This window comes from Argiope bruennichi, chromosome 4, assembly GCF_947563725.1.
Source record: "Argiope bruennichi chromosome 4, qqArgBrue1.1, whole genome shotgun sequence".
In the NCBI taxonomy this organism is placed as follows: Eukaryota; Metazoa; Arthropoda; class Arachnida; order Araneae; family Araneidae; genus Argiope; species Argiope bruennichi.
Window position 1 is genome coordinate 105,588,386 of NC_079154.1, and position 15,412 is coordinate 105,603,797.

The 15,412-nt window shown below is 25.7% G+C and overlaps 1 protein-coding gene across 1 annotated transcript; it reads right to left on the reverse strand.

Moving 5' to 3' along the window:
* Nucleotides 1-5,189: 5,189 nt before the first annotated feature.
* Nucleotides 5,190-15,251, reverse strand: LOC129965519 (bifunctional coenzyme A synthase-like). The gene is made up of 8 exons (XM_056079488.1): nt 14,558-15,251; nt 14,258-14,472; nt 14,050-14,181; nt 11,816-12,064; nt 7,653-7,737; nt 6,060-6,160; nt 5,816-5,962; nt 5,190-5,352 (listed from the first exon to the last, which is right to left on the reverse strand). The coding sequence occupies exons 1-8, from the start codon at nt 15,132-15,134 to the stop codon at nt 5,305-5,307; spliced, it is 1,554 nt and encodes a 517-aa protein (XP_055935463.1). The 5' UTR covers nt 15,135-15,251; the 3' UTR covers nt 5,190-5,304.
* Nucleotides 15,252-15,412: the final 161 nt, after the last annotated feature.

A 15,412-nucleotide genomic window follows, 5' to 3' on the forward strand; every position in this document is an offset into this window, starting at 1 on the left:
GCTACTTTCAATAAAGTACAATCAGTAAAATTCCAAATGATTCTATTGAAAGCATATTAAACATACTTTTCTCTATTATATATCCATAAGATGAAAGAATGTTTTATTAATAGATCATAATACAGTTCAATATAATTTGTAAAAATGGGCTACTAAATTTTTTTAAAAGTTTGGTTAAGTGAATTGTGTTTATGCTTTTTCCACTGCTTTTCATGTTCAGTTCAATCGATAATAATTCTTATATTTCCTTAAAAATAATAGCAATTCTTTTAATTTAAAAAGATCCAGTTGCATTTAAACTATAAATTATTCACCTCAAAAGCAAATTTTTTAATAGTAGAGGGTACAGAGATTTAATGAAGAAGAAAGAAAGATTAATGTTATCAACTATCCTGAATAAATTATGAAAATTATGCATCAATTAAAAATTTTAATAATGGTCTCTTATCTTCTTAAATTTCTAAAACAATATGTTTTGTCATACGACTCAGTGAAATAGTTATAAGAAAATACAGCTGCTTAGTTTTAAGATTACAGATTGTATAAAATCTTAAATATCTTCTCTGATAAAGAAATGGTGAAATGTCTGTCTTTCTTCTCATGTTATTTGGAGGTTATAATTCTTCCCTGTTGATGGTCTATGGATATTTTTGTGTATATATATATATATTTATGCAAAACAAAACATAATACATTTAGTATTCTTGTTTTGCAGGATAATAAAATTATCTGCAGGATGATTAGACATCCTGCAGATTATATATTAAAAAAAAAAAAAAAACTTTAGTGATACATTACGTCTGAATACCAAAACTAAATCACTTCATCATTCTAAAAAAGTCATCTATCAATTTTCTTAAGAATTTAATTCTTAACCGTTTTTTTTTTTTTATTTCTTTAAAATAAAATGTTAGCTTATATCCCTTAGAAACATGAAGGGAGAGACCAAACTTATTTGAAACTGTCATTTTTGTTTTATTTATAATATTATGGGTCGATTTTTTAGTCATGAGAAATTTACAGATATTAAACTGTCTTGATATGACCATAAATATAAGAATACTGTATATAAATGAGTACTATAAATATAGAAAAAATAATTGTTTTTAAATTGATGTGTATTTTAAAAATGCATTATAATTTTGATTTTAATAAATTAATTTTTATCTCTGTTTAAACATATTACAACTTTTCATTTCTCATCCAAATGTGGTTTGCTTAGAAAATAATTTCTCAGTATTCCAATTATAAATTATCTATTCACACGTCTTGTGGGTATCTACTCATACATTCTAAAAAGTAGTGAACATTTTCACTTTTTTTTTTTCTTTGTTTTCTGCTATTAAAATCCAATTGGCTTTTCTCATCTTCTCAAAAACTATTAAGAAAATGCATTAATTTCACAAAAGTATCAGCAAAGCTGCCTCACATAATTTAAAAGTAAAGAAATAAGTTACGAATATGTGAATGTGGTTAAAATTTTCAACTGATGTTTCTTTATTATATCTGTACAATCTTAAATCATAGTGTAAATTTTTGTTGTTTATGATTTCGATGATAGTTTTTATTTTTAATGATAATTAATTCTGGTGTTTTGCATTTAAAAGCATTAGTCCAAAATCCAAAAGATTAGTCATTCAGAATACTGTTGATATTTTTTGCTGATTAATTGAGATTAAAATGAATTAAAATTATGGTGATCTTTCAGGTTTATTTATGTCTACTTTGACACTATGGTTACGATTGGCGCAGTATAGCCTACCTTTGGCTCTTGCACCATTAAACCCGAATAAACCAACCAACCTTGACACTATGGTTTTCCCTCTATCTTCTTTTACCACTCAAATAAGACTTGTTATTGCACTAAATGGAATTTAGTTTTATTATGAATGGTTTCCATTCATTATTTTGCCTTGATGTATATCGGTTATAAATAGATTCTCTAATATTACTGATTCTATTTTCAGAATAGTTTCTGATCTATTTTACTGCTCTAATATTTGAAAAATTTTTGAAACATATACAATACTCTAAGATTTTGAAATTGACACAATCTCCAGTTATGCTGTTATGAAGTGTTCATTGTTTTCAGGGAATCAAAAAGTTAAGATATTTCTTTTTATATAAATCCAAAAGATTTCAAATCTCTACATTGTTTTTCATGCAAAACAAAACAATTATCTAATATAAATTTTGTTTAATATATTCTGCTTAACACATAAAATGATCTTAAGTCATAAGCTAAAACCATAAGGTTCCCAATTAAAAAAAAAATTGATTTTGAAATTTTTAATTTTCTCACTTTTCTGAAATTGTTTAATTTTTTTTCTTTCTTGGGAATATGATATTATTAGAAAATTTTCTTTTAAATACAACAAATTGATTCCTTAATCCTTGGGAAATACACCCAGGCCATGTGCCCTGCCTACCTCATCATTGTTATGACACTACACAGAAAGATTATAATTTAATTAATACATAAACGTTTTGGCTGACCAAACATGTTTTCTGTTCTCATATTTTTTTCAAAACAAAATCTTTCAATATTGATGTCTTATGTACACTATAGAATATTTTTATATATAATTCTTGCAATATCTCAAAGAATTATTCAATAAAAATTTCTTCGATTTATCATAAAATTCATTTTTCTGATTCATCATAAAGTTTATAAAATTCATTTCTCTGATTCATCATAAAGTTCATAAATTTCACTGTTTACTTTTAACTGGATTTAAACAATATAAATAATAATATTTGTTTCAGTCCATAAATTTATTTCTGAAAAAATTATTAAGTTATATTTTGTATGGTCCTTTGATCTTAAGGAATCATATTCAGTGAAATGTTCTTTCCACCCAGTTTGTAAATTTAAATCAAACAAGTGAAAAAAAATAGTTTATATGTTTTGCAACAAAATCTGACTGACTTATGAAGTTTTGAACAACAATTTCATAATTTGATACTAATAAGCCATGTAAACTCACCAGGCACTAATTGATGAATTTTATTTAAGAGAGTCAATGTAGTGATCTAAAATTATGTGTTTTTATAAGATAGTAATATTTGAATTTTCAAAACCACTCAATTGTAGTTACAATAGAGTGTAACTTTCTTTTTATTTAAAATTTTAGTATCTTAAGAATATTTTATTAAATACGACTCAAAAGACTTAGGATTTATATAAAAATATAAATTTTTTTTATTCATTAGAGCATTTATTGACTTAAATAAAATAGTATTGTTTGTTCCTTTAGACCATTTTCCTATTTTACAGAGACCTTTTTTTTGCATTTATCTTTCTAGAAAATATCAAGTTCATTTGATTTCTTCAAGACATGTACTAAAAATTACCAATTTCTAAGTTTACTTTGCAGTAAGAGTTAACTTAATCTTTTAATATGAACTTTTACCATTGTGATATTTTCTTATGCATTCATTATAGGCTCATAATAATTTTACTTTATGTGAAATAAATTATTGGAAAATGAGCTTAAAATATTTTTAAGGGTCAAATAGTCTGGCCTGCAAAGTGCCAATATAAATACACACAAATCTACATTCATCTTTATTATAAGTAAAAAGATAAATGTAATAAATAAGCTCACTGATGCATATTTTACTTACCAATTAATATGTATATTCAAACAATAGAATCCCATAAAATATTTAGTATAACAATAAATAAACTGCTTATTTACACAAAAAGAAAATTTATAAGAAATTCTTGAAAAAAAATTTTTTTTTTATGCTTAAGTGATTTTATGTATGCTATTTCATAAACAATGTGCTTTACCAAGCTTAGGAACAGAATAAGAGACAAAATAAATAATGTTAATATCCACTGGAAAAAATTGACTTTTTTATGAATCAGAACTGAAAACTTATGTGTGTAAATATTGAATTATAGGAAAAAATATAATTGAGGCAAATATGGATCATAATGCAATGAAGATAAAGAATATTAAAATAGTATATCAAACATATACTTTAAATATTTTTGATAAGAAATCGCTACTTTGATACTTTTGATTGCACATCTGTTTAGTTATCTTAAGCCTTTGAATTCCTTCCATCATTTTGAAGCCTCCTTAAAGAACAATTGTTAACACATTTTTTTTTTCAGATTTAAAGACATTTACTAGAAATGGTATTACATTCGTTTTGAATTATTTATAAATAGTATATTCTGTATATATGATTTGTGTAACTATGTAGATTTAATTAGCATATGCATTTGAAATATAAAAATCATATTCATTATAAAAATGAAAAATGTATAATATATATATATGCTGTAGCTCAAAACAGCACTAAATAGATTTTGTAGATTTTTTTTTTTTTCAAAAAAGTAACTAGTCTCTATCACAAAATAATGAATGTTAATTTGAAAACCTGTTTTTAAAATCTGACTTGTCAGATTTCACCGTTTTTTTAATCATTTTTAAATATTAATTTTTTTGCTGTAAATTGAATACAAATTTTTAAGCAGTTTAAAATACAAATGATAAACTATAAAAACATACACATGTCATGGTCAAAAATCAGGTATATTTCTCATATCTAATTCTAAAATGTAAAATTATCTTAATCCATAGCTTCTATCATTTTAATGCATTAAAATAAGGGTTGTTATAGGTTTGTTAAAGAAATTCGTCTTTCTTTTATTCATCTACTATTCCTTAAATTGGCCTCTCAAATTAGGAATGAATATATACACAAATTAAGAATAAGAATTCATCTGAAACTAATAACTTAATTAAATATTGGAGGAGTGTTTTTTTTAAAATCATTTTCTTCTATTTACATCTAGAAAATAGCTCAGAAATTCTGAAACTATAGGAACTTCTGACTTGAATATCATCTGATAATTCATCAGCCAATCATCTACATTTGATAGAACCATTTTAAAGTTATATTTTGAGTCAAAAAGTGATGATTTTTCTAAATTTATACGATTTCTAAAGCTATCAAAATTAGTTATAAAATTTATTAGAATATGAATTTCTGTTTCTGAGGAGTTTGGTGATTAACTAAAAGTAACAATAAATTAGATTAAAAGAATTTATTCATTCTTTTTCTAAATAAAATTTTATCTGAGAATAAAGTTTTAAATTTAATTTCTTCAGAATATTAATTCGTACAAACATCATATTTCCAGATATTAATGAAATGCCATCAACCTCAAGTCAGTCTAAAAAGATAAAAATATTTAATGTTCAACAAATACATATATATATATATCCTGATAAGTTTATAGAAGTTTAAGAATAAAATTTAAAAAATAAGTACAACTATATCACTTTAAGTAGATTTTTGGATGGACTTCAAATAGGAGAAGGCTCGATTCACCTGAAAAGATATGAAGTGCATACCTTTAATAATGAAAATAAATTGTATCATTAATTCAGACTCATATAAATACTAAACTGAAAAAAGGACAACCATTTCAAAAGAATGCAAAAGAAAAAAAAAATTTATGCACTAGCATTTTAAAAATTAATCCTGTCTGGAAGCTATATTCAAGAAAGACTTATAAGTAACAGCAAGGCTTTTAAAATTTTTTAACATGTAATAATCATAAAACTTTTTTTGATTATTTCACAAAAAGTATTTTTTTTTTTTTTTTTTTTTTTTTTTTTGCAGATTTTGAAATTATTTTATAACAATCTGGAACTTCCAAACTTAAACACTCAACACCATAATTATGCATTCTAAATATTTGCAAGTATTAAAAAGTAGTTGGGAGATTTGAGAGAAGATTGATTAGCTTAATATTAAGATCAACATATTCTGCCAAATTTCAAATCTTTACCTGTTGTTGAGTGGTATCTGGTGACCATTTATTGCAAAATAAAACATTTGCAGTAGCTACATATTGTTCATTTGATGGCAATGAATCTATTAATTTACCAGCTTCTTCTTCAGTAACTAGGTAATGTTCTTTAAATAATTTAATGGACTGAAATAAAATAAAAAATATTAAAAACAAACTTTCTTTAAAGTTTGTCTGAAAAATATTTGTAGTTTGTATTAAAAATATTAGTTATTAATACCACCTCAGAAGCTGGAAGTATAGTCGCCCATATCTCATTGACTTTAATCCCAAGCTCACAACCTTCAAAAATACTGGAATCTTTTACAAGAATGGTATGTGATCCTAAAATTATTTAAAAAAAACATTAATTCAATTTTTAAATAAAACTTGCTTTTTTTTATTTATAAAATTCTCTGTATAATAAATTATGATCTGAATACAATCATAAAAAAACAGGTAACCATTTTCAAGAATCCATCACACATTAAAAATTAAACAATATCACAAATTAAAACTTCAAGCTTTTTTTTTATTTTAAGTTATAAAAGCATTAATACAAATTGAACAAAGATATCACAGAATAAGTCAGTTTTCCATGTTTTAATCTTTTCTTTTTAACTTATCCAATGCTTGCATTTTTCTTCTCTATTTAAATACAATTAGTGACTGATTATCATGTGATAGTATACTTGTTACAATTGTTATTTCTAAAAAAAATTCAAAAATGAAATGTAGGCTAAATAAAAGATTATAATTGTCAGTAGATACGTTTGCATGACCAGTAATAAAATATTTTATTTCTTAAGCTCAAATTGTGTTTTAAGAAATGAAACATTATCCATATAATAATGAAAAATTGCACATTTGTTTCATTATTTTTAGGTAATGAACTATATAAAATAACTAATAACAAAGCATCTTCCATAAAGATAATATTCTTGTAATTCAAAATAATTTTTTAAATTCTCTAGATTTTATGATAGTAGCATTATGCTTAAATTCAAAATGTGCACACAATTCATTTTTTAACCGAATCTTTCAAAGTAAAATTTCTGTGACTAACTCTTAATGTCATAAATCAGTAACCACATTATAATGATTAACATGAATCTCTTCAAAATACTGAGCTAATGATTTTTCATTTATTGCATTCTAATGAAGGTCCTATCACTAATTTGATAATTTTGTTTTATGATTTGACATCCACCAGTAATATCTTTGACTTTATGCCCAATATGCTCAAAGTGACTATGGACCAGAAATTTACTGAAGTTTAAACTAGCATCAATTTTAAAAACCATGTAAAGACTAATGTTAATACATTTTGGAAAGATTACTTCAACAAATGTCAAAGCCATTTATTTTAGATATATTGTGTGAAGTTGCAATATCATATAGAAAACATCCACCTAAAGTAAATGCTGGATTTAGAACTGATTTTCATTTGAAACTATTAAAGATCTGCATGCATTGCCAATCCTCTTTTTCCAGCTTTCTGCCTTGCTGTGTGTGCTCTAATACTGATCACAGATTTGACAAATAATTTTTTAAACTTCTAAAAATTGAATTGAAATCTAAAAAGGAATAATTATTGACATGTATCATTTAATGAATTTTTTAAATATTTATTTTTAAAATTCTTCCACCTTGATATGATATGGCAAAAATATAGTTGATTTTATCCAATTCAGTTATATTTATCAATTGGTTAATGTTATAAAAATTCTTAAGTATTGACGTCATCACATTAAGCAACATATATTGTATTAATAAATATCATTAATGAATACATTTTTGGGATGGAATATACACAAAACTAAAATTATTGTAATACCTTGTTCAGAATAAACTTGAAATACTTGCTGTAAGGCGGATGTCAGTTTAGTAAGTACTAATTGTGCTAAGCAATCCTTCTTTTCCTAAAGTAGTAATAAGTAAAATTATAGAATCCATCTGAATAAAACAAGCAAAAAAAAAAAAAAAAAAAAAATCTGAAAAATTAAAATCTAATAATATAACATGTACAGTCATCAAAAAAGTGTTCATACACTACTTATTCCTCATAATTTATGAAAGTTAATTTAAAGGGCAATATGTCATTCAATTTGGAGATATGCACACTTTAAAAATATGCATATAATATTCAACGAAAGGGATTTACATATTTAATCTTCAAATAATCCTCAAGTTTTCCAATCACAATCTACATTATTTTTTTTTAATAGCTTGGAATAATGAGAGTCTCCCAAAAATAATCAAAAAATATATATTAGACAAATCAGTTAATAGAATCAGAGATATATGAGAAGAAAAATTTAGAAACAGTTTCAATACATGCAAACATAACAAAGAGGTAACTAAAAACATTTTTTTTTCTTATTTCAATCAATAATGCAATAACTTCACTCTGAGAAGAAAAAATTTTTTCCCCTGCCAATATGAAGTAGGAAACATGACTAAATAAGAATTTGAAAAGCATGCTTTTAGTTGCATATGTAATTACAAAAAATAGTTATTGAATATTATTACTGAGGCATATCATTTAAAATAATCAGAAGCTTTTGATTAGAAATTAATATTCATAAAACAAACATATCAAAAAGTTTTTTATGTAGCCAAAAAAAAAAAAAATGTTTATTTCTTGTAACATTTCTTTACAGACAAAATAACATAATGTTGTTGATTTACAAGTTTAAATTTCCACCAAACAATACTTTAAACCCTTTTTAAGAAGTTTTTTTTTCATAAATAATCTCTTTTTACCATAAAGAGTATTAAAAAAGAACAATTCATGAATCTAAACATTTTAAAGCTTTTTTTTTTAAGTATTTTTCCAAAGTCTGATACTGTTAAACCATATACAAGGACTTGCTTTAGCATTTTATTCAACAACATTGTATTTATTCAAATGTTTAACACCAAAAAAATTTGTACAAATATTTGTTTTAGAGCATTTCATTAATTAAAGACCTCACAAATTATTTCTAAAATTGTAATCAGCTTTCATTTACCCAAACATCACTTGAAATGTAAGAAGACTGTCTATTTCTTTTAGATTTATTAAAAAAAAGATAAAGAAGAAAGGTTATATTTTGTTTTCTATCCCATTCTAACAGTTTTTTTAAAAAGTTTTCCAGAGAATCCTTTTGCAAATTATGATGCCCTTCAAAAAAAGAGAAAATCATGCTGTTCCAAAAGCTTTTGGTTATTGCAGCATACCTTAAGAACTATTTAAAAGAATAAGGTAGAATTTGGAACAGTGAAGGTTTAAGTTTTGATCATTTGATTTATATAAACATTTGTGGGTTTCTATTCAAACATTTTTAAATAATTTTAAAAAGGTAAAACTTTAGTCTTTTTTAATGAGAATTTTAATATAAAAAAAGAATTATTATTAAAGATTCATTAAACCTTTTAGTACAAATGGTTATAAAAATAATACAAATACAAAAAAATATTAATAAAGTATAGGGACACCTTTGATATGTCATGCAGCTTGGATTTTCTTGGGAATTATATCAAACAAATGCTGCACAGTGTTTAAAGGAATATTGTACCATTCTTTATGGAAATGTTATGAAAGTTCCAAGAGGGATGGTGGTAGAGGATATCAATTCAAAATGCTCTAAAACAGACTATGACGATTTGATTATATTATGGTTGGGGGATTGAGTGGGCTAAGACAAATGCTTCAATTTATTCTTTAGTTTATCAATCTATGATAGGCAAGTCCTGCAGGAGAGTTTTTCATTAGCATTATTATCCTGAAAAATTCCATCACCTGCAGGAAACAGAGTTTGCATCACAGGGTTAACCTGGTCAATTAAAACTTCTCTTTCTCCCCAGTGATCTTTCCTTTCAGTGTTACGATTGGTCCAGCAGAAAATCAAGACATGGCTCTCCACACCTGGACAGATCTACCTCCATGCTTGACAGCTGGAAGGAGACAATCATTTGCTTGTGCAGATGTTCTCCAAGAATAATCACGCTGTTGTGGGGGAAAATGCAAACTTATTTGTTTGATCATATAACTGTCTTCCACTTATCAATCAACCAGGTTTTAGGGTTATGGCACCATTATAGATGACATTTGGCCTTAAATCAGTGACAAGAGGTTTGGGAATCGCTGCTCTGCCATAAATGTTCTGTTTATGAAGGTGCCTCTTAAGTGTTATTAATAACACTGAAGAGCCCAGAAGCTGACTCTCATCAGTCACTTTGGCAGTCATTTCTTTTTAGACTACAAATCACCTCAATACCCACCAATGTCTTTCACTCAGCTACTCTTTCTGTCAACTATTTTGCTTTGCTGAGCTGGTCTTGTCATGCTGTGTACACACTGTCACAGCTGTAAACAATGTATCTCTAGAAATGCCTAAAAGTTGGGATGTTCATTTACAGTTACTCCAATTAGTCGTGTTCCTACAAATATGGTCTTTTTGAAAGTCTGTGAGATCTAAAATGCTTTTGATCAAAATCCAAAAGTATAGAGCTTCACTAATGCTACCTTATACTACCGTAATATATACTTTCTATATTACACAACAAATTGGTAGCTAGGATTATATTTTGATGCTTACAAAGCCCATTCTTAAATATCCTTTTTATTCACATGTCTTTCCATTATTTTGATAACCACATGTATGTTGAAAAAAATCTGACATTTCATTTAACGTTAGGAATTGAAAATTTTGATTGTTTATAACTTACCAACCCTTTACTTAAAATTTGAAAAATTGTTATATATTTGAGATAATTTAATCTGGAGAAATTGGTTAATTGGAGTTGGGTGTTTCAACTTGAAAAAATTGAGTTTGTGTAAATCAAAATATAAAGATGACTCTTTGCATGAAAAAAAAAAAAATCATCAAATTGTCTTACAAAGAATCTTTTTACAACAATAGACATTCACATCATTACTATGGATTAATTAGTTTTGGAATAATGAACGGTGATTGGACACATTTTTATTGGGCTTTACTTTCTAGCCAAATGTATTTTAGCACAAAAATTTAATTTAAAATTTTATCTTCAATAACATAAAACAGTGTTCAATAATATACAAAATTAATAAGGGGAAAAAATCCACTAAATTTTTTTTTAAAAATTTATACTTTTTAGTTTTATTAAAATAAAGGAAAGAGATAAAATTACAAAAAGCTAAGAATATCAATTATCCTATATCTTATATAGTGGAACTTCACTTAATGAACACAATTCTTTCCTGAACTTTATTCGTAATATGAAATTATCCACCCACCCCATAGGAATCCATGTAAAGTAAGAAAATGCATTCTACTTAAAAAAAAAAAAAAATCAAACAAATGCATAACCATATAATTTAGTTAAACTATTAAAGCTCTGCAAGTAGTTGCTCAAACTCTCCCTCAGAGTTGCTTTTGACAACAACATTGGGCCAAACTTTCTTCCACGCAGAAAAAAAAAAAAAAAAAAAAAGTTTCCCTCATAACTAGTGTTTAGTAAAAACTGACACCTAATACACAGGCCAATCCTGCATGTGACATCCTGTCTACTCATCAATTATTCTAAAAAACCTTATTTGTTAAGAGGGTCATTGTTTCACATTTCATTCCATTCATTATGGAAATTGCTCATTATGAAAGATTATCATTAAGCGAAGTATAACTGTATTCATTTTGACGTTACTCCAACAATTTATTAAGATAAAAATTAAATTTATTGAGTCAAATATTTCAGTTAAAATTTAATACTAATCCTGAAATAATTTCTAAATGCCCTTAAAACCGTTTTATAAAAAAAAATCAACATACTATTTAAATTGTGCAAAAAATTTAAGTTAGTAGTCATATTAATATATATATATATATATATATTTATCAGTTATATTCACCAGTTAAACATAAATAGCTTAATATTCAAAACATTTCTTTACATATATAAAATAGATTTGATAACACAAATAAAAAAAATCCATCAAAATCTTAAAAAAAATTAATAATTTTCTACTAAACATACTTTGTTCTTCAAGCAAGCTATAACTAGCTTTTCAAAGACAAAGGAATCTTCATCATTGCAAATTTCTTCTCCAAATTCTTTAATGATAAATTTTTTTAATTCACTATCTTTATGGAAGATGGCGGAAAGCATTTCATCACAACAAAGAACAGGAATCCCAGAAAGTTGCAACTTGTTAGCTACAAATGATTTTCCACTTAGTGGGTGCCCTCGCAAGAGGACACAATAGGGTTTAGAGATTAATGAAGGCTGAAAAAAAAAAAAAAAAAGACATTATAGAATTTATCATCAGAAATATAACAAATAATTTCAAAATGTTTTGGAAAAGATTAAAATATATTTATGGGTTAAAATTTTTCAAAAATATCTTGTATTATCCCAATTACGGTTCAAACTGTGAAACTGTTACAAATTCGATTTCATTATCTGTAGGAAAAATTACTGTACTTTACCAACATAATTAGTATAAGTATCTATTACTTTCCATGAAAATTAAATGGATAAATATTCCATTTGAAAACTAAATAATTATTCAACTTAAAAAATATTTGTTTTATTAAAATTTATTTTATTTAAAATTAACATTAAAGAAATCCAAAAAAAAAAAAAAATATGCATACAAAAATAAAACTTCATGACTGGTTGAAAAAAGAAAAATTAATAAGTACTTTTTTTCAGAAAATGAGGGCGGGGGGTAATACTGCACATCATGAAACATTCTCAGAATCTATAATCTTAACTATTACAAAACAAATACTGATGTTTATTTGTAATATTTTAAAAGTAAGTACAAGTTTTAATAATTTCCCAAGAACATATAAATCCATAGTCCTCCTATAAATATATATATGTTTAACTTCCTATCACTTCGAAAATTTTGATAGTTCTAAAATAATATTCCTTGTAGAATATATAAAAGTATAAAATCCTTTAGTGTTAGGTTAAAATCAAAGATTAGATGAAACATGCATTGCAGTTATTACAAGTTCAAATAGAAATACTTATTTTGAAACTTAATATAAATAAAGACATTAAAACTTATTATAATACTGGTTAAAAATGTTATTTCAATAGAAGGCATAACAAATTAATTTTGAAGGGGACATAGAATAATTCATACCATTAATTGGTATCTACATCTAAAAACCATTTTTAAAAAATCATTTTGATAGGTATAAACATTATGTTTAAGCACCAATTCTTCTAGAAGCTATTAGCAAACAAATTGAACAAAAACTTCTAAAATTCAACTTAAAATGACATAATTAATTAAAATACTCTTAAGTCTTTTTTGAAGACATCCATGCATAACTGCACTATATTTGCTTCTACATGCAACCCTTTTTTCTACAGGCTGAACACATATCAGTACCAATCCGTTTTCAGAGATATAATTTTTTTCTTAATATTCCTTTTTGAAAGAAAATAAGCAATATGTATGTAAAAATAATAAGTAAAGTGAAAAATAAATAATAAAGACAGAAATCCAAGGTACTATTGGAAAAGTATCCTGTTCCACACATGGCTCTAATTAAGATTTTGATAAGTGTAAAAAAGAATGTGCCTCTAAAGTTGATAAAATTTTGTGATAGAAGAATAAATTTCTACAAATACAGATCAAACAATGTATACATATGATACTTCCTCCCCTAAAAACTTTTCATTGGAATTGGATATTAATATATTGATCGGATATTTGGTGTTCTTGCTAGTCGTCCTAAGAGTCATAAATGATATTTTTAATAGAAATGCTCTGAGTGTTGAGTGCCATTCAGGAAATGTTCAGAATTTATTACAAAAGCATTTAAAAGATTAAAATAAAAAACAACATCAATTAGCATATGAAGTGGAAATGAAAGATTTACCAAAGAAACCATAGTTAAGGAAGCTAGAAAGAATTATTAAAGACAGTTAAGGAAATGAAATAATTTGCACTAGAAACAGATTAAAATTTTTTGCAAAATATTTGATGAAGGAAAAAAGTTTTTTTTTTATTAATGTTAGATAAGTTTGTTTTTGAAAAATAAATTAGTTACAAACCAATTACTAAATTTTGCATGACATGATGTCAAACACTTTTTTTTTTACAAAATCTGATTCATTTACACAGAAAAGAGACAACTTTTACAATGAGAATGAGTTAAGGAAATCTTGTATGATTATAAAATAAAGCAATGAAAATTAAATTTTTAATTAGAAGCAAAAGAATGCATTCATTTTTGTTGCTTAGTTACCTTTGATATTTTAAGAGGCTTTCCTAAAAGATGCATTCGTTTTGTTGATGAACTTAACTTTTCATCTTCGTCTTTACTTCTGTCAGTGTTCTCAACTACATCAATAATATGTAATTTAACTTCAGACATGCCCTATAAAATATTGTGCACAATTAATTTATTGAAAGCTTTTGTATTTTTCTAAGAATTAATTTTAAAAAAAACATACCCTATTCTTTCTTTCATTATTCACTTTTTCTCCTCCTATTCTAGTTTCAGTAGTTACAACTAAACAATCAATATCAGGTAGTGTAATAGTAGGTCCATATACATCATAAATTGGCACAACCTCATATTTTAAAGAAGAATCAATATCTTCCAAAAAATCAGTAACATCTTTGATTCTTTTTTCAACTGGCTCAATCAGTTCCCATAATATTTTCTCTACAAAGAAAAGTAAAAGGAAGCATTACATTTGTTAGTGTAATATGCATATTATTTTTCCCTGAAATATGATAAAACAGCTTACTTTTTAATGTAACACCATCAGAAACACCAACAATTATTTTTTTAGTAGCTTTTAAAGCTGCTTCACTTAAAAAAACTTTATGACCGTTGTGGAGACGATCAAATGTGCCACCTAAACATACGGTATCAAAAGTTTGAAATTCTGTATCATCCGATTCTAATTCTACTTGACTAACTGGGGTATCAATATCATTAAGTTTAATAATGTTATCACAAGATTTACCATAATTCTGTTTGAGATAATTGCGGATATCCGTCGGATCACAATTTGTTACAATTGCATCAAAATTCAACTGTTTGCTTTGAGTTAATTTAGATTGCTCTATATTTCCTAATAAAACACGGACGTCAACATTTTTGCAGAGAGATGAAGCTTTGTGATATACCACAGGCACTACAGTTGATAAACGTTTTAAGTTTATACTATCAGATTTTGAAATTGGGTTGTATAACTCGGGTTCTAATTTGACATATAAACATTTTGCTATTTTTTTATTTGTCCAGCTTAAATAAGGTCCAATTGATTCAATTAAAAGCCGCAATGGTCCAGACAAAAGAAGAAGGGCTGTTTGATACATGATTATTTCCAAGTTTAACTTCCTCCACTGAACATACCGAAAGAGACAACTGCGGCAATTAACCTCCTTTAATTAGAACCAGAACAGGATTTCGGAGGTGTGTAAACAAATCTTCTCTTTAGCTCCATGATGCAATAATTTTTGGTTACAGTTACAAGATATCTACTCTGCTTTTCCAGCTTTTTCGTTTTAAAGTTGAAATATTGTTTTTAAAAATTACAATAAAATTTTAAAACTTTAAAATATAATGTTGAATTTCAATAAACATTTTTTCATAT